The 27,022-nt window shown below is 40.1% G+C and overlaps 1 protein-coding gene across 1 annotated transcript; it reads right to left on the minus strand.

Moving 5' to 3' along the window:
• Positions 1-7,792: 7,792 nt before the first annotated feature.
• Positions 7,793-26,692, minus strand: NMBR (neuromedin B receptor). The gene is made up of 3 exons (XM_052784535.1): positions 26,214-26,692; positions 11,416-11,764; positions 7,793-9,043 (listed from the first exon to the last, which is right to left on the minus strand). Exons 1-3 carry the CDS (start codon positions 26,627-26,629, stop codon positions 8,642-8,644), a joined length of 1,167 nt encoding a protein of 388 aa, XP_052640495.1. The 5' UTR covers positions 26,630-26,692; the 3' UTR covers positions 7,793-8,641.
• Between the last annotated feature and the right edge of the window lie 330 nt (positions 26,693-27,022).

Raw genomic sequence — 27,022 nt, forward strand, 5'->3', positions numbered from 1 at the left:
TCTGCAGAAATGGCCCTCCTTGACTCATGCTCTAAATATTTTTTGGTCAAATTTCAAGTCAAAAATATCTGCAATTGTTTACCTTTTAATGTCTAACAGGAAATGTTAATGATTAAATGGTAATTAGTCACTTGCATGATTAGCATTTCCTAGAAGATAATTTTGATGTGGACCTAGGCTAGCTTGTTAAGTTCAAGTTATTTTCTCCAGAGATCATTTTGTATTTTCAAAATGGTTTCTGTAAGATAGCAACCTACATTTTAAAAAACAATTTTCTGTATGATCAGCATGATGATCAGGTTTTGCACGCTAGTCAAATGGCAGTAAGATACCAAGTTAGTATACTAAATAAGTGTTTTGTTAAGACCTAAAAAACTTTTCTTTTTTGAAATGGAAAGCTCCTCTTACTTCCATTCCTTTTCTTACATACAAAAGGCTTAAAAATACTTTTATTTTATCTGTTTTCTCCACTTACACAGTCCGATTGCAGATCTGACACCACCATGGGAATTGCCAGCAGTTCTGCTTGTTGGCATATCATATCACTGAATGCTGATACTGTACATCGCCACACAACTTCTCACATCACATTTGCATCCACAATCCAAGCACTGCCACAGAAAGCTAAAGGGTGTTCCTAAAGAGGAGGCAGGACTCCACCACCTCCCATGCAAACGATCATTGATCTCTGCAGCGTTCAATGCTTGATTACACACTGTTGAAAGGTTGAAAACTCTAGCAATGTGGCTTTTTTTTTTAACCCAATTCAGGCTGCTACTGTCATTATAAAATCATCATAAAACTTCTTTACCTCTTTGAAAAGGAGTTGAGAATTTGGTTAATTTCCGAGCACGTACTTACCTATTTGGGAATCTCACAGGGTGTGATCATCAGCACACTGGCCCTCCTGTACATACTGTGTAAAAGGACCATTTCCTCTCCTCCACACGTATTGTCTGGTTTTGTGGGCAAAAGAGCCAAACCGTGAACTTGCACCTGCTCAGGTTTTAATAATATTATTCAGAAATAAGTCTTTATTAGTAGCTTTTCTGGTCAGATGCTGCTAAACCCTGCCCAGGTATAAGCTGATTTGAAGCTTTGATGTTTAATTGAAATGTGTTCTTGAGCCTGTTGTTAGTATTGGCCAATATGCTGGAAAATGTAGCCTGACTTCTTGTGATACAAGCTGTCAGGGTGACCCAGCCACTTTGTTTCAATGAAGGCTAAACCCATAAAACCACTCTTGCTTTGTAAACATGACAAAGAACATTCAAGAAAATCATAGTCAAAGGTCATTATTGAAGTAGCAAAGCAAAGATCTCCAAAATTAGGAAATGCTGGATTTACAGTGACCCTTGCTACCTTTAGCTCCTGCCCCGTGCAATGAATAAAGAGAAGTCCTGTGGGAGTGGAAGAGTTTGTGGTCCTAGACAACCTTAATGATGTCTCACTCAAAAGACAAGTGAGAGGCACCAGTGATTTTAGCTTTTCCTTCTTTGTCAGTGCTCAGGTCCAGCAGCTGAGCCGGGCTATTAGCACAACCGGGGATATAATGTTACACTGAGGCCCAGGAACCCATACGGCTCCTGGGGGTACAAAGGAGGTTTAGAACAGTGTCATTCCTCCACTGAGTGGAGCACTGGTACAGTCCCTGGGTTTTCTTCGTTGAATCTGTAGGAAAGTGTTAATGGCGAAACATGGCGAATACATCTGTCTTTGTCCAGAGAGGAAATTAAAGCAAACAGCATCTAGACATGGGAGAAGCATTTAACTGAGGCTGGTGCATAGTAAAAGCTATAATATTTGCCGTTGCTGGCATTCTCTTCTACGGATACTTCCCCTGCTGCTGACAGCTCCATTCTCAGCAGCTACAGGATCAGATCGGAGAAGCTGCTGTAGACTCATGAGCCCACCCAAAGATCTGTTGTGCTTTTCTGAAATGCGTGCACTGTTACAGAAATCAGGTAACTCTGCTCTTAGACTGGCAAAGCTGATGGGGGCTTGGCAGCATTTAGTTTCAGACGTTGGGATGCTCGAAGGTAAGGGTACTTTGTCATTTCAGAACTGGCAGTGCTTTTAGATTGTATTGATTTTATTTCACTGTTGAGATCATCTACCCTTAGCTCTAAGTATAACTCCAGAGTCTCACATCTCAGAATATATAAAGTCCAGGGCTATGCATAACTTAAGGCTGGAATGCACTCCCCAGCTCAGCTGGGGCAAAGGGCTGTGCAGAGCGCTGCAAAAAGACCGAGACAGTACGTGCCGCTGGGAATAGAGGTGCTCTGACGACAACAGTCATGGCACTCAGGCAACAGCTAGTTGTCCAGGCCAGGTGCTGCAGAGTTTCAGCAACAGGAGACAAATCTTGGGATGTGCTTATAGGTTTCATGTAAGTCTGAGGTTTGCAGTGAGAGAAGTGAGTCGCCATGCATGGAGAGAAGCCACAAGGGACTCTCAGGCACTCACCTTTTATGCCTAAAATATATATGACATTTTTGTTAGTAGTTCAGATGGACAACAGTCAGCTACAACAAGCACACCTAGCTTTCCAAAGGTGTTCACCTGTGGTGGAGCTGATTTCCCGTTATGCATATAGGGAGGGGACAAGCAGGTATAGGATATAGCTGAAATACCTCCCTTTCATCCTTTTCCTGTTCTGCCTTTCCAATTCCCAGGCACTGTGAGAAGCTGGCAGCTACATGCCTTGTCCATGAAATGAGAAGATGCTGAGGACTGAAATGAGAAAGACCTTATGTGACAGGCAGGTAAGTACTAATGATACTGTATGGGGTGGCTGTCTGCTATATGGTGGAGGTGCTGTCTGCTGTAGAGCAAGGTCTTGCAAAATTGTTAATGTCAGCAAGGATATCTTGTCTTGGATGCCATGTACATGGGACCCTCCAGCTTTATGGGCACTAAGGCAGAAAGTTGCAGCCCATCTCCACACAATGCATCTGCTGGAGGTAGACTGTTGGAGATGCATGGGAAACGCAGTCTACAGGCACTGGGCAGCAGTAATACACACTGGTTCATGGAGCAGCTCAGAACCATGAAGGGTTAAAAACAGCTCAGCTATGGTACCATCCCTCTGGAGAGAGACAGCATTAATATCGTCTTGTGTTCACTTGATAGAAACGTCTTTTCTGAATCAAAAATGCACTACAAGGCGAATCCATAGTGCATTGAGCCAGGAATGACACAGAGCTTCTGACTCATGAATGACTCCCCTTGTTTAAAGAATGAAGTAATTAAAATCCCACTCCTGACAGATTAAAAACAGTTCACCAGATTGGTTAAGTATGGCCACATATTACACTTCTTCTGTTCAAAATCAATGCTATAGAAATTTACTAAGTGTACCATGTTGTAATACTTCTTTAATTTTCCTTATACACGGAACATCATCAACTATACCCCTTAAAAGAAAAAGAAAAGAAAAAAAAAATTTTGGCTCCAGTATATTGCCATTTTCCTATAGACTTAGGCCATAAAACTCATTAACAGCTGTTCATTGAAAGCAAACAGAATTCTTTTGCATTCTTGCTAATCACCAAGATAGCAGTAGAATGGGGAGTCAGAAACAAGTAAAAATTAAGGCAACTTGTCAAAACTGAATTAGACAGTTGTCTAAATCAAATCAGAAATCAAAACCATATCTGGCTAAGCAATATACTTTTGGTGCCAACCTGCCAGTTTAGCAGTTGCAAAATGTGCTGTAATGTAAAACATGGAGTCAAGTTCTTCAGTCAGACTTCCCCCTTCACTCCACTGGACCAGGACCAATCCCAGTAGTGTCTGAAGGTATTTGTGAATTGTACTTGGTTCTACCTTAGCTGTATATTTCCATAGCTTGAAGTATAAAACTTTCTATTTCTTTGGGAAGCTACAGCTCTTGAGCTATAGCATGCACATTTTCAGATGTCTTTCTATCTCATCCAGATCCCAAGGGACACCTAACCTATTAAAAGTTTTATGCTTTCAGGCTGTGCTTGCCAAAATGCAGTCATGCTGGTAATCTTTGAGCCAGCAAAGACCGTTTGAAGACATATCTCTTTGGTCTACTCTTGTTCTCATTCTTCCTCCTCCCATACCCACTTCTGGCACAGCAGATGGGGCCCCTCTAGCCTTTCGCAGGCAGGAGAATGAGAAGACTCATCACAGTACCAGAAAGAGGGAAGAAGCCAGTAGCAGGTAACACTGAGCATCTATGTAGAGCCCTGTGATTGTTACAAGTACTACAAACATGTAGGTGGATTTTCAAAGCCATCCAGTGATTTTGTGAGGTTAAGTTGTGATGTCATTGAGAGGTTGACTATCGTGCAACAGACTCTTATTTTAGAAATACGTGAAGAAAGAAATGGTCCTGGAAATCAACACAGCAAATCTTCATATGAGTCCATTTAAATTATAAGAAAGCATTTTTCTCTCCTACTCCCAAATTGACTCTTCCTGTCTTATATTTCTGTTAATCTGTTTTGACTGAGGGAAGAAAAATATCTATGGGGCAGGTGTGTTGCAAAAAGTAAAGACATTTTTCTGTACTGTAACCAAAGTGGGTTTGTTGAAGATATTTATCACTTCACAGTGTAATGCTAAATAAGGCACCTCAGGTCTGTTGAGAATTCAACCATACAGACATTTCAGGATTCAGAATTGTAATGTTTCTATAATAGGCAGGGTGGGGTGACAAGATGCTATCAGACTTATTTTGTACCAGCTCTAGTCTAGAAAAAAAAAACATTCTTACATAGCGGAAACAGTAATTAGCTCTATTCTCTCATTTTTCAAAGACTGTAAGAAGGGATGAAAGTTTTCTCAATCATTGCAAAAATATTTTTGAAAGAAACCAATTCAATACTCAGGAGAGGAAGATAGAAAAGAACCAATGTTTCTGAAATAAGAAAGTTTTCATAACAGAAAAAAAGAATCAGGTGGTATTTTAACAACTGTTTGGCATAGATCTCAATGTAGTACCCAAAAAGCTGACATGATCTCATTTACAGATTTCCTTTGTTTCTTTGACTACAGTTAGAAGAAAATACTTCATATAATCCATTCTACGATCATTTTTTTAATTGTTAGCAGGCAGTGTTGTCTGGAAATAGCATCATACATACAGATGTACTTGTATACAATGTGTACTAAAGCACAGTAACAGACACTTCCAAAATGTGCATATTGGGTTAGCAATACACCTAGTAAAGCTCCAGACAGATTAACTAATTCCCCACATACACCATGCTACAAGAATTTGAGAGGAGGCATATACAATTTAGGTTACTTACTCAAAACAGGCTTTGAGTATTAGGCCTGGGAAATAATGAACGAAAATTGTGCTGATTTCCTGACAAGAAGCAGTTACAGTCTACCCGGGAATACCTTCCCAGCACAGCAAAAAAGAACAGGCTGTAGCTTGCAGTTCTGCCAGAAGGCAGACTCGTGTTGTCCATACCACACACAGCAATTTAAGACATTGAGTGAAGAGTATGAATCAAACACAAGCATCAAATCTACTATAAATTAGATTATTATTTTTCCAGTAGGGTACCTGTATCATCTGGTAATGTCCACATCAGACAAATGCCTTCAGGAAATAAAAAACACAATGGATTTAGAAGTCCTATGAAATGTTATGCTGTGTAGAGAGATTGCCAAACAAAATGAGAAGCAGGGAACCAGAAAAAAAGTGCAGAAATAAAAGGGAAACTTGATCACAGTCAATGATCGCCATCGAGAATTGAGAAAGGAAGACTTTAAGCTTTTGTGTTTTGTGGGTGTAAAATATCTGTGAGTGAAAATGATTCAAGATGGATCAGAAGAGAGGAATCCAAAACTCTGGCTGGCATCCAGGAAGAATTACTGGCATAAAATTAAAGAGGAGTTATGAGAACATGTGGGCTCACACGGAATTAAGGCATGGAGAGACAGAAGAGGTGAAATGGAGAAAAAAGGAGGATGAGGCAGTGTTAGGCGGTTATGGGTGATAATTTCCTGAACAATTACAGACAGATTTACAAGTTCATGTCAATCTGTTCCTTCGTGTAAAGTCTTCCAAGGAGCCACTGAAGCCATGGGGCAGGCAGTATGGCTAGGGCAGGCAGTATGGAGCTGGTCTACACTGAACTTCATAAGTTTTCTCATTTGAATGCTGCACACGACTTTAACCACATTACATACTATAGGTCTCACCAGCTGGACCACACTGGTTGACATTCAGACCTTCAATCTGTTACTTTCCCTGTTGAGTGCTAACAATTGGGGATTTTTTTTCAGGCAATTAGCTAAAATCATTTACAGATTACATCAATATACCTATACCTTCTTGTTGCTTTAAAAATTGAGGTAGGGGTATAACTAGCCTTGAAGGTAGGGGAATTGGGAAAGAAATTTTGAACTTCAGCTGGTTCCACAGAGTTACAAATAGAACTAAATAACAGCAAGCGCATTCATAAGGACAAAAAGAACTGTAAGCTGCTACACTGCATTAGCACTTCAGCTTTTGAAATTATAAGACTAGCAACTAATTCTGAAACCCAATCTGAATTTCTAATGTACTTTCTACTATTCACCTTAGAGAATTCACTGCAGAAGTACAGCCTACAGTGTTGTGACAGAGACAGATCTGTGTTGGAGCAGTTCCACCCCATTTGAAAGAAAAAGCTATTTAAAATTACATTTGTCTCATGAACTGGCCATAACAAACTGCTTCCACAAGGTGCCGTTGTCTGCCATTACTGCCCCTTCTAACAAGGACATTGTGAGAATCTCCTCTCTGGAGCTCAGACCTGAAACAGACCCTGCCCCAGCTAACCTCTCACCTGGCTTGCGGAATGGTTATTAGTCTGACAGCATGCAGCCATATAAGGGGGGAATCAGCTCTGACCCCATCAGCTCTCTCAGCAAGAGCTGGTGCAGCCCTGAGACAGGTTAGAAACTTTTATATGGGTAGCCTTACATGGGTTTTTGCAGCAACAAGCTTCAGTCATTGTGTCTATTTGACTACCTGTGTTGACATGTAACTGATTTTAAAAAAGAAAAAAAAAGAGTCAAAAAAGAGAGGTGTTTTAAAGCTGAACTGCTTGCTTTCTTGTGGTCTGAAGGGCAGCTTTGCAAGCCTTGCATAAGAAGGTATCCCCAGCAGAGGAGTGTGAATGAAAAGTAAGAGCCCTAAGCCCTCCTAGCAAATTTATTCTGGGCAGGATGGTAATTGGTAACTACAGCCTCACCCGCCATTCCCTGCTTTTTTAATCCTAGCTCTGCACTGACCATGTACGTTGAAAATGTCCTCCTTGGAATACTGACAAAGACCTCTAGACTGTCTATGGCACTGGGGTCACTCATAAAAAACATTTGAAAAATCCTTCTTTTAGGCAGCCCAACTAGGATTTTCAGAAATGCATTGACTATTTCTGCACAAGGGCCTTCAGGAAAAGAAACACTATCTTTTAAACCTGAGATTTTCAACAGTACTTAGGTTTTGTTTAGACTGGTAAACAGTATGTGCAAGAAGAGTAGATCAAGACAGCAAACAGCTGGTACTGAGCAACCAATGCCAGCTACCCATGTTTCATCACTTGGGGGTTATTTCAGACTAGAACATGTCTGGTCCCATGGGCTGGATGATCATTAGTGATCAGAGTATGTTAGGCGTGTTCCTGCAGGGCATCCTTCAGTTTGGTTTTGTCAGTAGTAACCTGGGTTCTGCACTCTGAGACTGCTCTGAGCTGTATGGAGCCTTGCCACAGACCCTGTCTGAAAAAAAACCACTCAGAACTTTACCTCTTTGAATGTTCAGCCATCCCATTACACTTAGTGTCCTTAGCTGTGTACTGGTATCAGCAGGATCAGTTAGTAGTAGCAAATATAAAGCATGTAGATACTCTAAACCAATGAAGTTACAGACTTAACAAATCAGAGAAATGCGCTTTCAGACACTGAGTTCTAGAAAACCTGCACATTGCACATATTTTTCTTTTGAGAGGTTAATCACAAAAAGAATGTAATTGTAGCAGATAAACTTCTGACCTCAACAGCAGACAGAAGCCCCAAAAAGTAAATTCTCATCATGTATGTCTGCCAAAGTGAAAAACCAAGGCGGATTTAAATGAGGTAAAGATCTGGCACTCGATACTTGAATATTTTTTTATCTGAAACTAGAATCTATGCATTGCAATTGCTCCTTAATTGGTCAAAAAATGCCCACCAGTCTTAATAAACAATGCTTGTACAACAGCACAGCTAAAACCATGCAAAATCTATTAGAGTAAGACATAAGCCTGGATCAATATTCAGTTAAAAATACATATTTTTCAGATCAGAAAATCTATACTTTTTAAAGCAATATTAGATCAGCTATACTAATATTCACACTATTGTTTTGCTTTCTTATATGTTAAACATGTATTAGCAGCTACTTTAAAGTACAATATGAAGCCAGTCAGTTTTGTTTTCTCAATAAAACATACTCTCCACTTCTATCTAAAAGAAAGACTAGGTGTGAAATAACCTCGGCCAGACTTTAACAGATCCTCTGTTCTGGGGACTCGGACGGTCTAAACATATGAGAGCCAAAAGTGAGTTACAAACTGCGAAGAAAAAGTTCAAATTTGTTCCATGGTCAAAACCTACACCTATTAAATCATAATGACACATCTTGTTTCAAGTTGTGCCCATTCAGTTGTGTCATGCTAGTCACTGCGTTCCTGGTATTGCTTTTCAGGGAAGTCATTTGAATGGCAGAAGAGTTGCGCAAGTAGCTGGCAGATCTCTCTTGCTGAGCTTTCCTCCTGCAGCGAAGCTGGTTGTTGAAATGCCTTCTAAAACTCTCACTGAGAAAATACAGTGCAAATGGGTTGACACAAGAGTTGCAGAAGCTTAGCACTCGGGCCACTAAGGTAACAACCATATGTCCTGTCGATGGATCAATCTCATTGTAATTAAAAGATCGGTACATGTATAGCACGTGGTTAGGAAACCAGCAGATAGCAAAGAAGCCAACAAAAACTAGAACAATTTTTGCCAGACGTTTCCGAGTTTCCATCTAAAAAGGTGAAGAGAATCCAGATGAGCAACAACAAACAGAACTACTCCATATAACAGATTTACTTAAAACATATAGCATTTTGCTTTATATTAGCTTTAACAACTATCATAAGTAAGGCCAGTAAAAATGCTTCCTTCAGGGGCTGAACTACTTTTTCTATCTCATTTACTTTCCTTTCCCACTTTCAGTTTACTTTCAGTGAAAGATCCTAGCTGTTTGCAGTTACAGAAGGTTGCTCTTTCTATGTGACATATGCAGCAAGACTGATTCATGACCCAAGTAAACGTTGGCTTTTAGCCCGAAAGCACACACCAAAGGATGTCATGAAACATTGCCTTTTCTAATGAGATCTCAGTGCTTGGCTTGAAACTTAGCTTTAGTTAGAAAGCTATTTAGAAATTGTTGACTTTGAAATCTAGAGACATTGTGAGTGAAATGTAGAGACATTGCTAGGGTGTTAGCTATACAATGGTACTTACACCCCATTATTTTGCCCAAAATGCCTCAGCTTGCACACCTCTCTCCTAGACAAACCACCGAAACTGCATTGCACAGTCTGAAGCATCTTAATGCCAGGGTTAAAGTGAAAGGTTCAGTTAATCTTCAGTAATGACATGAAAGAAATGTACCTTAATTGCAGTGCTAAAGTATAATGGATTACCATGTAGATATTGAGAGTGGCTGAAAAGTCTGAGGCTACAGAGTGGTTCCAAACTGAGAGAGGGAGAGAAACTGGCCAGGTAGAAGGCACCAAAGGGAGGCACAAATGTTCTACATATTCCTCCCAAAAGATTTATTATGTGTGTCAGGTACCAAAGTTTTGTAAAGGCAGGAAAGTTTTCTGGCTTTGCTCAATTTTCTGAAAAAAATCAAGTGAATTTATTCTAACAGGGTTTCAAAATCTGTGAAATAAATCTGTAAGTAGTTTTCTTGGCTCTATCTAAACCAAAACCAGTGGGGAATTCACAAAAGAGGGGAAAACTAACATTCCAATTTGGTAGGATTTGCACTCAGACAGATTGCAAAGGCAGACTAAAAGGTGCAGAGCCATAGTGTGAATATTACACTTTTGTGCTATGGCCTAAAGAAATGTGAGTTGATAGCAATAATCTGAATATACTTCCTCTTGCTGGGACATATGTAAGTACACTGGAATTTTCCATTCTTCTGAGCCTCATAGATTAACAAAAAGAAAAAAACTAAGTAGAATGAAAAAAATACGTTCTTACTTTGAAAATACATGTGGGTTCAGAAATGTGATATAAATTAAATATTGTTTCCATCCTGAGGGTTCAGCCAAAAGGCTCTCTATATTTCACAGGAAAATAATACACGAAGTGCTAATATGTATGCATTTTTGACAAGAAACAGGCTAGACTAGAAATGAAATGCTGAGCAAAAAGGACATGAGGGAATGTGGTCTTTCTTTTTAAAAGAACATGTGCATGCTATTTATGCAAGGATATTTCAGTGAGTATAAAAGTATTTTCTAAAATATTGGCAGACGAAACCCTTCCAAATTGTTTTGATGAGCATAAGTATTTTACTCTATCAATACTAATGCTTGTGCAAAGTGGTTGAGGCACTTTCACCGCAAAAGCTGTTGTTTGTATATGTAAATGTTCCTGCTAATGAACAGCCTGTTGCTATCTTATTGCTTCCTGTGCCTTTACAGGGAAAATGGCTTTGTCCAGTATTTTAAAATGCTTTGTCTCAAAGGTATACAGAACCTATACTAAAAGTTTGATAGCATCTATAATAGAAAGGGTATTAGAAAAGTGTGAGTTCATGATTGTATCCAAGAAAGATCTACTGAGAAAGCCAAAAAAGAATCAGTTAATTCTCTGAGTTCATGTTTTCAGCACTCCTTGGTCTGAGAAGAACCTTAGATCCCCTAAGAAAAAATTTCCCTGCCTATGTCAGTTTTTTCATCTCGAAGCACAAATAAAACAGGGAGAATTCTCAAAAAGCTCATGTAAGATTTCTTCCCAAGATAGCTGCCTATAGGGACAGGTGAAGCCACTAGAATTAACTACAAAAATGTTGTTCCTCAGTAAGACCACAAGTAACAGTTACAGTAACAACACTTACAGACACATATACCAATCCCATTTCTTGATAGGAATACGCATTGATGGCGTTGAATTTATATTTTTCCTTGCTCGTATTCATTTACATACTGGGCTTAATACTGAGTAATTGTGAAAACAAGATTTTTCAGATAATCCTCAGCTTAGTTCATGCCTGTGGAAACTGAACTAATCCTCTGCGAAATCCAACAATTTGGATGTTACAGTCCCTGTACCTTGATTTATAAGTGTATACAGCACACAAATCTTTCTTTGGGATGTAAAAAGCAAATTGCTTACCTGCCTTTTGCAATGCTCACTGTATTCTCCAGGGATGTTGTGAGCACTTTTTATTAAGCTCTTTGCAATATGATAGTAGTAGATACTAATGATGGCAAGAGGGATAAGGAAATACACAAGGAAAATCAGCACAGAATGGATCTTCGGGTGCATGTCGTCCGTCATGGGGTATGGTATGCATGCTGTGAAAGTGGCATTATCCGTGTCATTGATGTGGGCCAGTTCAGAGAACACTGCTTCAGGAACTGCTAGGAGCATGGAGATTACCCAGATGGCAATGGCTTTAAGACAGGTCCATAACACTGCACTGGAGGTCTGGATGTCCATGGGATTTACAATTGCTTTGTACCTGAAATTGATCAAAATGCAGATGCAAATCAAAAGGTATCTTTTCAAATTCAACGTGATGCATAAGGCCACTTCATACCTTTGATTAAAATGTCATATTTTGTTCTTATTTGAAATGTCAAGGGGTTTGTAACCTTTCTTAAATTTGTATTCTCTAAATCTCTAGCTTCATCTGTATATATAGCCATTAGAGGTGGCAAAAGGAGCCCTGGGTACAACCTGTGGCTGTAGGTGCCCATTCTGTGCCAGCCTGGTGAAAGCACAGAAGCAGCCATGGCTCTACTCTTTCTTTCTCCAAATCCCCGCAGCAAATCCCCAGATACACATCCTACCTCCATACTTCCACCTCACTCTTGTACCAACTCATGCACACTAGAGTTTGCTTCCTTCCTCGGCTCCCGCAGCCCAGGACTCCCCCCTGCCCACCACCACCACGGCTTTCCCACTCTCAGACTCCACCAGGCCCCCCAGGAGCACAGGGCAATAATCAGCATTAACCACCTCTTGCTAGACCAGCAACAACCGCTGCTGTGGTGGCTCTTGCCTTTCCACCCCAGCGCCTTTCTACACACAGATATACTGTCCTGACTGTAACGCCTGGAATATACACATCTTCATAAAGTCAGGCAGGAATGTCTCCCAACGGCCTGTGCAGAAGTATTAAACTCTTAAATAAAGTAGACATTTCCACATCGATAGTTGGAAGCTGCTGCTCTATACCGCGTTTTGGGAAACTGTCTCATAATATATGATTACATATAAACCGTTGCAGAATTGATAATTTCATAAACATTACAATGAAAACAGGAAGCCTTGCAGAGAATGGAAATATCACACTACAGCAAAGTAAAATAAATTAATAAAAGTAAACTCTGGTCAGGAATTCTTTTATGAAAAAAAAAAAAATGTTGCAGGAGGTGAAAAAAAGTAAAACTTTCCACAATAAAAGGTCAGTTTTAAAAGGCCAAATATACTTTGAGAAAAATATTTCAAGGATACCATAATGTTTTGTTTAGATTTTTAACTTATTTTGAAAAGGGTTTTTTTCAAAATGTAAGTAAATTATATTTTGATGTTTTTATTAAAAACTGAACATTAAACAAAGCATTTCAGTTTGCCTAAGCTGTGATAATTTGGAAGGTTGGGGGGTTTTGTGTGGATTCAATTTTTTGTTTCTAGTTTTGATTTGATTTGGGATGGGGTTTTTTTTCTGAAATTGCACAAGTTTTGAGAAATGGAAAAATGATTTTTGTTTAATATCTAAGGAAAAGTTTAACAGGAAGAAGGAAGTCAGGAGAGATTCATACTCCAGGTACATAATTTTATTCATCCTAAGGTCTTTCTAGTCAGTGGAGATGTACTTTCAAAGAGTGATTCAGATTTTAGGTGTATTAAATCACCCTCTGAGGTGTTTATTTTTCTCTGTTAGCTATACAATGAGCTGAGAGTGAAAAGAACTGTAACTTAGATGTCTACTTGCTGATAAAACTCCTGATCCATGCATGTAGATACATACACATGCATATACAAATACAAATATGGATGGGTATGAACAGGTGTCTAAATACATACCAAGGGCTAGGTTTTGGCTAAAGATAACACAGTTGCTGAAGGGAATGCTGAGAAATGGAGTTGTGATCCCAAATACCCTTTATGACTGATTTGCAGGTCCTGACAGGTACTTCAGAGCCCCTCAACACCTTGAGCAGATGTTTGAGGAACTGCGGGTAAAAGCTATACCCCCAAGCAGCAACTTGTGAGTTTGCTGGCAACCAACAGTGCAATTGGCTATGCCATGAAAATGTCTGGAGCAGAGCACTGTCTTGGTACCCTAGCAAACTTTTCCTTCAGAGAATATTTGAGTCAAAATGTTCCTTGAAGTCCTCTTTCTCAGGACTGTGATAAATTGTCTTATCACTAAATAATTAAAAATAATGGCTACTTATGTTCATATCTTCTCTGAATTCAGAGAGAGGATTTTTACTGTGTCTTCACCCATATCATGGAGTAGAAAATAAAACTCGGTAAACTGTCTCTGTTAACTTATATTTACCATTTCTTCTAACACTCAGTGAGAAACTGCCTGGACACCAAGGTGTAAAGAAATCCTTTATACTGCCATAGGAAAGATAGAAGCTTCTGCACAAAGCGTGAATGCTCCCCAGCACAAACTGTGAGCTTATTATTCAATAATTTGCTTCCTATTGCTGTCTGCCTTGATTTCATTACATAAAGACAGACCTATTTCATTTCATTCAACTGAGGTGACATCAAGTCCTTGCATCTGCTCATTTCTTTAAAACTTTACATTGTTGGGGAAGAGCTGTTTTGGAGACTAGGGGAGGTAGGGAGGACACTGGATAAAAATCATGTTTTGTACTACAGATATTTTTTTTTCCTCTCTTTTCCCATTGCAGTGGTTCAAACTGTTTTGACCACAGACCTATGATCTAAGACAATGACCATGTCACAATCAATTGTTTTAGCAGCATTTCATCTGGTTAATATCTAAATGGGAGACCTTTTCAGAAGCCTTTACATTAGCAGAAGATGTGGCATATATTTGTGCCTTGGCATATATTGCTGTTCCAGCAAATACCATGCTTTCCCCTGAGCTACGACTGACTTGGAAGGCACTGGAGCAGAGTGCCCTTTTTCACAAAAACAGCTGGATTCAGCCCAGAAAACTTCTTCTTTAATCCTATCAAAATTCTACTTGCTCCTTCAGCTGACTACAAGATGGCACTCTTCTTCCTAGGACTCAGCCCTGCACAGTACTCAGTGTCAATGGGAAGGAAAAGGCACTAAGTGCTTTACGAAATCTGTCATCTTGTTTATATCTCTGAAAAGATATAGAGAAGAAAGACACAGGTCACAGAAAAAATCGAATGTGAACTGAGTGAAATTAGAAGTGTTCCCGAAATGAAGACCCACCCTCTTCCTTTGTATAAAACCAGTGTAAGGCTAAAACATATCCCCAGCCATTCAAATTACAAAGTGCATATTTTCTATCAATAAAACAACACTGGTAAATCAGAGGAAGGGTGCAAATTATTTAGTCAAATTAGTAAGCCAAATCCATGTTTTCCTTTACTTCCTGGATGAAAAAAGAAAATTATAGGTTGCCATGAAGTTCAGGAAATAATTACAAATATGCATTTGCTTTTAATTAAAAGCCTTCATGTAAATTCTGTCTTCCCACATCCTCTATAATTATCACTGCTGACAAAGGCACCCCAACTTAGGAAATACTTTATAAGTTTTCTTTTTTTGGAGCTGTGGTTTCTGCCAACAGACACAAGGACAAACTTGTCCATTCTGCAGATTGGTTTTGTTTGTATAGTGTATTTTCATTATAAAACAATTTCCTCCCTTCTACACAACCCAAAAAATTGATGAAAAAAGGAATATCCTCTTCCTCCAGAGTTATAACATGTTGCTACCTTCTAAACTCCAGTACAGTTTCTCTACTTCTCGCCATCTTTGTTTTCATAGGCCTTCATAACGGTATTTCTCAGCTCCCAATTAGAATGGAAAGCTCTATACCTGTCTCTGCTGCATCCAAAATGCTATTCCCCTCCCACACACTTGATTTCAAAAGAAGCTGCTCCATGATTAGTTGTAAGCTGTCCCTCCATTGCAGTGTTACCTCTTTTTCTAGAGTACTTTGTTGTGATGACCTTCAAAAACAAGTTAAAAAGAAAAACAAAAACAACAAGACAATACTTAGGCAGCCACTGGACTATGATTACAGCCTACCATTCTAACCAGAATTGCCTCAATACCTCCTTGCCCTTTTGTTTCTGTGTCTTCTGTTGTCTCTATTAAAAACCCGTCAGGTCAAGGACTTTCTTCTTGTTCCTGCTCATATAGCATCTACCACAAATAGGACCCTAATTTATCACCTAGTTTCCTACATGCCATCACAATGCAAATAAATAAATAAATATAATAATGAAGTGTCATAAACCAAGCAGAGACCTAATTCAGGCAGGGCAGATCCATACTACTTTGATATAATTTGCATTTTAATCCTGGAGCTGGAAGGATTGGTATCATTGGCCTTATTATAAAGCTTCTGTTTTAAGTGATGTTGCTGTGTCATAGCACTGCATTTCCTGCAAACTACAGCCATTTATCAAAAACATTTATATGTTAGCATTTTACTGTGCCATTGCATGAAGATTTCAAAGACAAAAAGACAGCATTTAGCCTAACAATATAAAACAATATAAATACACCTGAATAGGAAACATGGTCAATAATTGTTAAAAATACTAATTATCGTGTCCAGTTGTAGTCCACTCTACTAAAGTAGAATGAAATTTTGGATGGGACCAAATCCCTTTTCCTTGTATGGGCAGTTCTGTTGACTCAACTCCAGTTGAATCATTAAGAGAAGAACAATTTATCTAGCTGAGAACAATGTGGAATCATCTGATGTCCAGTGTTGTGGGAATTTCTTTCACAACACACAAACAGTCTGAGATTCACATTTATTCTATTTCATTCTTATAAATTCTTGCAATTTAAAGTAGATTTCTTGATTTTTTTTTTTATAGTTAGTCCCAATATTTTTGTGCTGTTCTTCTCTCTTAAGTGCAGAGAATTGCATTCACCAGGAATAAGCGTCTCAGAGGTCTGATAGCTGAACATAATGAACAGTATTTGAAATGAAGCCTAGCAGACCATATGTAAACACAATTAAAATGAATGTCAATGGCATGTGTTCTGTGCTCCTCAGGGAGAAAATCCTAAGATTTTCCTAAGTGCAAAAAGTTTTCCACTCTATAGAAATATGCTCCATTGAGCCAACAACTATCAATAATGCTTCAACAAAAAAGTCTAATTTGGTCTTTTGAATGATGATTTCTCCACCACAAAAAGAATTAAAACATAAGTTTCTCAGGATGTTTTTTTCCCCCCCATGAAATACATTACCTGTCCTGTTCACCCAGTGTTTCAGAGAAGAAATTTTCTCTTTCCTCTTCATTTTTCTTCTCTTGCTGCTTCTTTCTCTCACCATTCACCTCACATTAGCTAACTATATTTCCTACAAGCTCGTACAAATCTTGCAATGCTAGCTAACTGCCTGCAATCTGGCTTTTAAGTTCTACTTCTCTATTCCATTCTTTGGCCTGGAGGCAAAGTAGCATTGGCTGGACACCCATGACCATTCCATTAAACTCTTTCATGTCCTAATACGAGACCACCATTTCCAAACAAAATAGGCAGTTTACACTTCTGTTGGTAATGGCCCCTGGGCTTCTGTTTAATCCTGAATCATGCCTAGAAATTGCTCAGGAGAATATTGATTGACCCAGGTCAAAACCATACCATGGACTGCTCTAACAACAGTTTGACAAGTGGTTGACTTTCAGTGCTCAGACCTATGTTTTGGCACTGTTTAATATGTTTTTGTGCATATATATATATATATATTCTTTTTTTTTAAATATATACACATATATATGGGCATATGAACGTTATGTACATAGCAAAAAAACACACACTTTCAGGTGCCTGGTCCCAAGAATACCAGAAGCCTCGTGCAATGGCTGGCCTACCTCGGCCTGCTGTGTCCCTTCTTTCCTGACTTTTAAATTAAGCAAGTAGCTGTATTTCCCCTGCTGTGCATGCCGGGAGCTCCCCTGATCAGACCTACTCTGTTTGCATCTAAGCTTCATTAGGACCCTGAAACTAAGCACAGCAAAGCTGAGGAGCCTGATCTCAAAGTTGTATTTAAGTAATGGCTGGAGCACACTGAAGTCATCAGCCTTCACAAAACAGCCAGGCAAAGGCAGGTCCAGTACCTGCTTCTCCAAGAATAAAATGGAGCATTCATTCAGCCAGGGTGTCCAGGAGTCATGGCCCAGGTCTGCTAGACAGTGGCTCAAAATTAACATTTCATTAATGAGGAGAGAACCTTATTCTTAGCAGGCTGCATCATACAAACCCCTGGATGTAACATCTCCCACTGGGAATTACAAGGCAGCTGAGCACATGTATTCTCTTGGCTTTTATTGCCTTGCTGGAGCATTTCCCTCATTCCAACACTAATTTGGAATTCTGGATTTTGGATTCTGGTCAGGAGAGGTGGAAAGGAGAAGGTGAAAGTCAACACCTAGGTTAGAGGTTAGGCAATGCAATGTGTAGCCTAGACAAGCTTATGTACTGTTTGGCTTTGTCCCCTAGTGCTCGGCTCTCCATTTAGTCATATTACTTCTTCCTCACTATAATCCTGTTGTAAGAAAAAAAATCTTAGAAAAACATAACTAACCATGTCCTATTCTTTCAAAGTTTATATTCTGAATCTTGAAGGGTCAAAGGAGTTTGAGGAAAGAGAAACATTTCCCCAAATGGGCTTGATCCACACATCCCGTTGATACCCCTGCCTTTAGATCGCTGAGACAGAGATGCATGTTTCTCTGCATATCCACCATATGCTTACTGAGTATCTCCCAGAAATTATATCCAAACATACTTGAATGAAGAAGATCTCATAAAATCATCAGTGCTGGAGCAGAAGGTCAATAAAAATGTCAGTTACAGGAACTAAAGTGCCTGGAAGCAGAAATCCCAAGTGTAAAATATGCTGAGTGCCAGTTTACCTTTATAAAATTGTTGCTGTTGCAGAACAATTCCTCCCATTTCCTTGATGAATTAGCAATAGTACATGCCATGGCAGATGATAACATAACTATTGAGGAGAACATTACATGGTCAGATGATTTTTAGAAATGTTACAAGCCAGGAAGAATTAAATAACCAAACCTCTATTAATGTATCTGGAACAGACTTAGATTTTACCATTTGAGAATCTAGACCCCAAATCTCTAATTTCTAAATCCAAAAAGCCTCAACTTCATTTATTTGCTCCAGTATTATCACCTAGAAGGCTCCACTCCATCACTTTTAAACTTGTTTCCAGTTCAATTTCATTTGCAACTTCTGTTCTTAGTTTGCACTGAAATCAGTCTAGATGGGAAAAACAAGTACACACCATGGTAAAAAAAAGGAACATTAAAAAATCACAGAGGAAAAACTTAATATAGCAATCCTTAAAATACAATGAATCAAACAAACTTGGAGCCAAAGCACAAACATGACACTATGTTTAAAAAAATATTGTGAAAAGTAGTTGGAAAAAAATGAAACAATATTTGGGATAGTCATGTGAAGGACAAAACAGAATCATACCAGAGAGAATGACAACATACCAGAATAATCCATTTCTCTCATGTTCATACACACACCACAATTTTGTTTGTAAATATGCTCATACAAAGCTGGAAATACATGATTAAATCTACATGCAGCAGATGCAATTATGCCAAGGTTCGTATGGACTGTTTGTCTCTTGGTTATTTTCTCTGACATCTGAGAAGTTGTGTCAAGTTAATTCCAAAACACACTTCTCTTCAAAGGACACCAAAGTAAGTTTCCTCTTACCTTCCACAAATTTTGTGAACTTGTAACAACTTACTTGCTATTTGTAATTACACTGTCAAATTGGGTTGAGTCTCAGCATGGATTTAGAAGTTACTAGTGGAGGTACATGTTTAGACCTAGGGATTGTGACTGCATATGCTTTGTTTCATTAGTACATGTAAAAACACAAAAAGAATTTAGCACCAGGAATATATAGTCTGGAAGAATGGTTCTGCAGCAAAACCCACATGAGAAATACACCAGTTCTTCTATAATCAAACTATTTAGAATGAGGATTCAATGAAATTATCCCTTTCGGGAAGGATATTTGAGAGTTTCGTCACTCTGCCCATATAGAGAAGATATTTATTATTTATTCTCTAACAAATTTATCATCACAGAAAACACGTGAAATTTTTTCCCTAGAGAAAGCATTGGTATAGCATATTTGATCTTTGACATAATTTCTGAGGACCTGCTAAATGCAGACTTGAGGATTCCAACAGTCCAATTTGGATAAACCTGTTGCAATGTAATATGTAAGAGAATTGTGTACCATGTTATGGGGAGAGGCAAACAAATAAAATAAATGTATGGAGATTTATGTTCAGGTCTGCTTGGTAAGAGTTCAGCTGGATCTGCTGTTTAGCAGCTGTTTTTTCTGTCACAGGCACAGGCTTTTACCGAACTGATCAAAGAAAGAGGAAACAGGAGCAATGGTTTTGTAACAGTTCCTCTGGTTTTAGGTTGCAGCCTACGCAATGTTATCAGACCCTGGCATTTGCATTAATCAAAGCAAAGCTGGCTTTGATTGTGCAATGCACAACACAGGTGGTGCATTGATCACTGACTAGGATAAACACCACAGTCGTCTCTCACTTTGCCATCCTCAGGACTAAGCTGTTTCTGTATGAGTCGAAGAGCACACACGGGACACGCAGAAAGGTAGGAGTTTAACAGATGCATGTGTCTGCATGAAGTTTGAGGAAAAAATTCCCTAACTTGGGAGGAAAATATAATTTGCTGAGAAATCATTTTCAGCTGTGTAAAGATAGTCATAAGAGGAACTTCTCCAACAGCTGATTTGAATTGCCTGACTTGGACAAACTTACCCCAGAGTAGGTAGCTCCTTAATCTACTCCAGATATAAAATGCCCTCTGCTTTTTTTTTGGGGGGAATGGTTGCCATCCTTTTTTTCTTTCTGGAATATTTTCCATCATATTCCTTTTAGCTGTATGGAATGGATAAAAATGAACTAGAACATTTCGGGGTGGGTACAGGTGAGGACAGGCTTCACTGTTTAACTTGACAAAATACGTCACAGTTTCATCAAAGGTGTTCTGGCAAGCTTTATTTTGAGTCAAGTTTGCACATATAAACTAAAGGGCGAGCTGAAAAAAATGTGAGAGACAAAGCTTGCCCAACGTCTCTTAAATTTCTTTTGCTTTGCCTGTTATTGCATAATTATAGCCATACTGCTACAGCCTACAGTGAGAGAAACATCTGGACCATCATTTCTTTTAATGTACTTCAGTAAGTCATTCATTCAATACATTTACCTCACATGTTAGGCTTTCTAAGATATATACTTATAGATTTCACAGTTCTACTGGGTCCATATAATTTTATTTTCCCATCTACTATATGCAGTCAAGGCATTGTTTTTCTCTTATACAGATCATCTTTTATTTTACCTTTGATTATTTTTTCTTTATTCTTTGGTTAATTATAAGTAATTTTCAAGATGTCATTTAATACTACTTTCCTTGTAAAGGCTCTGTAGTCCCTGAATATGAGCTATTAGAGCTCAAAAGGAAATCACGTCCACTTTCCTGCTTCACCTGCTCCACTACATGTAATAAGAAATGAGGATTTGAGAGGCCTCCAATCACTACATTTCAGCCTGAATCAGCACCTGACATAACAAAAGAAGAAACTCCAAATAAATTCTGAAGAAGAGTAAATAAAAAATTTTTTATTAAGGGTGATTTTACTAACGAAAAATCCTAAAGTAGTTACTAGGGCACCTTTTCACACTTGTGAATGTCTTCAAAACATTTCCTGAGTCCCCCCAAAAGTAGGAGATGGTAGATGTGCAAACTGAGCCAGAATGGTTCTTGTTATCAGTTGTAGTCAGAAGTCAGCACATAGATATTAAACTTGCACAAAACATTTTCGAGTCTTTTTACACTTTTAAAAATACAGATTGCATTCTTCCAAATTTAAAGCAAATAAATAAAGAAATAAAACAAAAAAAGGATCAAATAGTTTAGCTATGCAAATCTATAGAACACATTTTAAGCACCTCAGTCAGGCACTGTATTTAGTTATTTAAATATGAATTTAAATTTTCAAACTCCTTTGTTACTAAGATATAGGAAAGGAGTCATGGTAGTGATGAAAAATAACTCTGTTACCTGGTTAATCAAGTATTTGTCTCATCAGAGGTGTCCTTCTGTCACACTTTTTAGGAAGAATACAAAGAAGATGCTATTTCAATTTCAGTAGGGCGAGTTGCTCCACTGTTCAGCTTCACTGTCTTCATTAGAGTGCAGCAGGACTGTGTTTGAGCTAACACATTTAAACCCTTCATTAGAAAGAAAATTCAATGTAGAAAAAGTAGCGGAATTAAATTTAATCCTATTTTTACAGAGCACATAAACAATGAGGCATAAATGACAGCCAAAGAGAAAAGGAAAGACTATGTGGGACAAATCTATAGCTGTTTTAAGGGGCTGATATTTATTCCTTCAAAGTCTATTCACCTCAGGTCTCTTGGCATCTTGTGGGTACAATTGCTTTTCATCAGCATACACAATAATGCAGTGATGGCCAGAGATGCACACTGTAGCACTCAATCTGCTGGCCCCTGAGCTTTTCCAGCCACCTCTCCACACCAAGGTTTATGCATCATCCAGACCTCTAGCTCTGAAAAGCATCTTGGAAACACCTTTCCATACTTGCGCTCCACTTCCTTACCCTAGATTGCTTCCCAGGCACAAAATGGCAAGATCTCTCACCCTAAGAAGAGGGTGAGGAGCCGCGTGGGCTCAGTTTGCATTCTGAGCTAGCTGCATGGCCCACCATGGACATAAATTGGAAAAACACTCCCTGAAGCAGTGAACAAGTTCACGGAATGGTTCAAGTCAGGCATAGTTCAAGTCAGGTTCATCCCTGGCTTCTGTCCTTTTTGCAGTGAGGAGACGCGGGCACACCTTTTCTTCATGTGTGCCATGCCACAGTCCCTCTGGCAACTCTTCTCCTCTCACCTCTTTATTTTTACCCCCCTTATCCAAGACGACACCAAGTCCTGGGACTTTCTCATCGACATCCATTAGCCCTGGCCAAAACTGTAGTCCATGGCCCCTGTAGAAGCAAGCTCAACAGGGAACCCATTTTTAATTCCTTGTCCCACTACACCTCTAGGAAGTGCACTCCTGGCCATTACTCACCAGCTCTGTGGGCACTTTCAGGGTGTGCTGAGTGCTATTGGGGCTGTTCTGCCCTATGGCCCCCTTAGTTCCCTCTTTTTTTTTTTTGTTTTGTACAATTTCATCCCTCAGCCCCCTTCCTTTTTTCATTTGTCATCCACTGTAATTATTAGGTTTTCTCTTTCTGTAATCCACCCTCTGTTTTTTTCTTGGTTTTTTAAACCAGAGAAATATTACAGTTTCTAGAGGTCATCTGGTTCCTCTGCAATAGAGGAAAATCAATAGGAGCAATGGCCATGAGGGGCAGGGGTGCTGTCCCCGCACATCTCCTGCATGGCAGCGAGAGTGGATGGCTGCCTCAGCAGCACTGCTCCTGTGCTGCCTTCTGCACCCCAGAGGAGCAGGAGATCGCACCCTCCTCTGATGCCAACATGCCACACCACCAGTGCCACCACCGCATTGCCTCTGCTGCCACCAGCCCCACCACTGTTGCTGACCTCCCACCCCCCTCTGCCCCAAAACGTGTAGGTCTGGAGCAGGGCACCACCACCCACACCTGGCAGCCGGAGCTCAAGGGTGAGAAGGGCTGTTTAGTGGGACCAGCTGCTACTCCTGGGATGGGGATGGGCAACTTTGGGCAGATCTGCTGTGTGCTGCCAATTTCAACCTGCAAGTGTGCTCCAGGGAAGTCTGGGAAGCACTGTTACAAATTACACATCGTATTTGTACACACACACACAAAAAAAAAAAACCACCAAAACCAAAACAAAAAAAACCCAAAAAACAAACAACAACAAAAAAAACCCCAACCAAACAAAAAAAAATCCAAACCACAAATAATCTCAGTACTAAATAATGAGCTTCCAGATAGAAGGTGCATGTCTGTCACACTGAAAGCACTAGTGATGCTGAGACGGACTTCTGTGACAAAAAGTGTTATGAAATAAAGCAACTTTGGAAAAGATACATATGCAATGAATACTACTTTTTCTTCCTTATAGTTTCAGTTTGTAGGTAATAATCATTCAGAGTTTATTGCTTTTATAGCTGTTGTTGTCAAGTGTATCACATACATGTAATTTGCCATGCAGAATTTCCACAGAAACAATAAGTGCTAATTACACTGTGGAAACCAAGATGACCTCCCTTATCCTAATTCACACAGGCACACTGTAAAGAGCTCTAAATATTTCTAAACCTGTTCCTTAGTGTAATCAATGTCTGGAGTTCTATACAGTCCTGTGCTAACAGGGAGTAAAAAGCAGGAAAGGCTTTAATGATCATATATTAAAATGTATTTTGAGCATTATCTGTGAAAGAAGGGGTCACTGAGAAGACATTGTATACCAGACCAAATACGTACCAGATTATAATGGAGCCTTTTTAGTGACACCACTGCTTCCAAACTGCTAACAGCCGATGCAAGATTTGCTTACCTGGAGAAAACACTTCCCTCAGCCAGGCCTCGCCTCCTCAGCACCTCTTAGGTGCGGGATGCTGCCACCACTCCTGACCTGCCAACATAATTACCCATAACTGATCTAGTCAAGATGACACACATTAGGATCTGGCTACAAATTAGTGTGACAAAAACCCCTCCACACCAGTGCCTCCCCTTTAGTTCAACACAAGTGTCGTACAAAAGAGTGGACCTGAGTCCAGCCCAGACTCCACTGAGAGTCCAGCCAGCTTCACCCGAAGATGACTTGGACCCTAGGAGACAAGACACTGGTCTCTGAAGTCAGTGGCTGCTCTTCTGGCTGAAGAAGAAATGGGGTTTGATCTCAGTAACTGAAAATGTAACTGCAGAGGTTAAAGAAACAGAGTTGCTAAATTCTTAGTATAACCATTTCTGATATTTGCATATACTGTGGAGTCCAAAATGCTGGAGGAATTTATTACAAGCTTATATGGTCACAGCACAACATCTGCAGCTGTTTTCTAGGATGTGTAATTCTAAATGCATTCAGTGTAAACAGACTCAGCATTATTACTTCTTAAATCTTTACTGATATTAAAAGGATATAAAATTATATGGAAAAAGAAAACAATGAATGCTCCAAAGCTATATAAAAAGTAAATGAATGAATCCTTAAACATTAAACCACCAGCATTCCCTCACATTATACTTCACTAGAGACATGACCTCGTCTGCAAATAACTTCTTCCCTTTTCAAATAAGATACCACAATCATACTTCTAAACAGTGGAAATAGAGCAGAAAGAAAACTGCAAGGTTTGCTTGGCTCTCCAAGGACAGGTTTGACATAGTTTTTAACTGAGGTAATCAGCAAGTTAGAGGTGTTCACTTTAAGGTATGCTTTGTGAGCTCTTCTTCAAAAATATAATCCATTTTCATAAGTTACAAAGTTTTTATACACATGTATTTTAGGTCCTGATTCAAACACCACTGAAGTTGATGGCCGCTGAAGACTACCCTCAAGTGGAATCAAACAATTTACTAAATTGGCTAAAAAAAAGAAATAAATTACACTTATACTCTATAAAAAAGGATTAAAAGTTTTAAAGAAGCATTACTGTAAGTATGAAGATACATTACTAAACTCAAGCCTTTACATCATGCACCAATGTAATGCATTGGTTTGGCTTAAACTCCAGCAAAGGACAATGGGCTAATTCCTATGGAGAAGGAATTAAACACTTTCATTTCTGGCTACAAAAAAAAAAAAAATAAATAAAAAAAAGTTGCTTAGATAAGGGAAGAATGATAATTTCATTTAATTTAAGGTTGCCAATTACACTGCAAGATTTTGTCTTTCAGAGCCTGAAGCACAGTCCAACAGCCACCCAGTTGCTATAAATCCCTTAATTACCCATTTATAGTAATTGGGAGGAAAAAGTTGGGGTCCAGTTCTTTGTTTCTTCCTAATTTGACAAGTAATGGAGATGGAATTGTTACTTCCTAGTTTGTTTGGGGGATTTTCTATTTTTTCTTTTTTTTTTTTTTCTTTTCTATAGGTTCAGAAGAAGCCAAAACGAATAGTTTGAACAAAAGTTTAAAACTGACAATTACAACAGAACATTTTGGTGCCTCCAAATTCCCAGAGGCTGAACTAGTTCTGGCAGTCACCTCTGGTAACCTGCTCTTCTACCAGGGCACAAATACACACACACACTTTCTTGGCAGAAAGAAACAAATCAATTAAAAATACCTCTGTGCTTGACTTGCTTTAAGCTGCTCATTGCCTGTTGACATACCACTGTGGCTTGGCATGGGTCATATTTAGCATCTAAAACCTTCCTCTAATGAATAGGATTTCAATAAATGGGCTGTTACAGGACCATCCCAGAGGTGCAGAAGACAGGACTAAACCCAGTTCTTGCAGCCAGCACCCTGAAAGCTGGAGGCCCAGGCGCACCCGCTTCCAGAAACCCTCTAACTTAAGTCAGCACAACTTGCCATCAGTCAGTGAGAGAAGGAGAAGCATAGGCACCTCATGAGTTGGAATGAGAGGATTGCAAACCAGGGACACCATATCACAGAGGTGCTTTACCTTTCATGCCAGCTCCGGCTAGCCTTAGCCCAAGCTGCAGAGAGCTGAGAAGGGGCAGCCCAGCTTTCCTACCTGTCGGCACTGAGGGCAGTGAGGGTGAAGACAGAAACACCAACGGACGTGAGCTGGATGGCAGGGATGAGCTTGCAGCCCACCTCCCCGAAAAGCCACTCCTCGGAGAAATACCGGGAGGCATCCACAGGCACACAGGTCACTAGCAGCAGCAGATCACCGGCAGCGAGGCTGGAGATGAAGATGTTGGGCACACTCCTCATGGCACTGTTGGAGATGAAGATCTTCATGAGGGTGATGTTGCCCAGCAAGCCCACAGTGATGATGAGCAGGTAAAGCGAAGGGATCACGCAGCGGACGGTGAACATGGCCGTGCCCCGCCCCGAGGGCAGCGGGGCTGTGTCTGGCACCAGGTGGGTGCTCCCGTTCCCCCCGAGGGGCATTGCCGTGAGCTCGGGCGGCAGCTCTGTCTCCATCCTCCAGCTTCGGGCAGACTGACGGTCTCTAGTGCAAAGCGCAGTGGGAGCCACTGGAAAGCTTCACCCCTCTGCCAGTCAACCAACTTTCTCCCCCTTCTTCCCCCTTTTGCTCTGCCGAGTTTTCTCCCCTAAGAAATGCAGAGGAAGCACTGCCCGCCGGCGCGGGGGGGGGGGGGGGGGGGGGGCGGCAGATAAGAAAAAGCCTGTGCCGCTCCCTTTCGGCTCTTCGGACAAGCCCTCTCCCGGGCGGGCAGGAGGGCGAGATCCGGAGCCTCGGGGGCAGCGACCGCCATCAGGACGGCAGCCTGCCCTCGCCCCCGGGACCGCCTTCGGGGCTCCGCCGCCGCCGCGGAGGCGCGGTCCGGCCGCCCCCCTACCCCGCCGCGCCCG

This window comes from Harpia harpyja, chromosome 4 (assembly GCF_026419915.1).
Source record: "Harpia harpyja isolate bHarHar1 chromosome 4, bHarHar1 primary haplotype, whole genome shotgun sequence".
NCBI classification, from domain to species: domain Eukaryota; kingdom Metazoa; phylum Chordata; class Aves; order Accipitriformes; family Accipitridae; genus Harpia; species Harpia harpyja.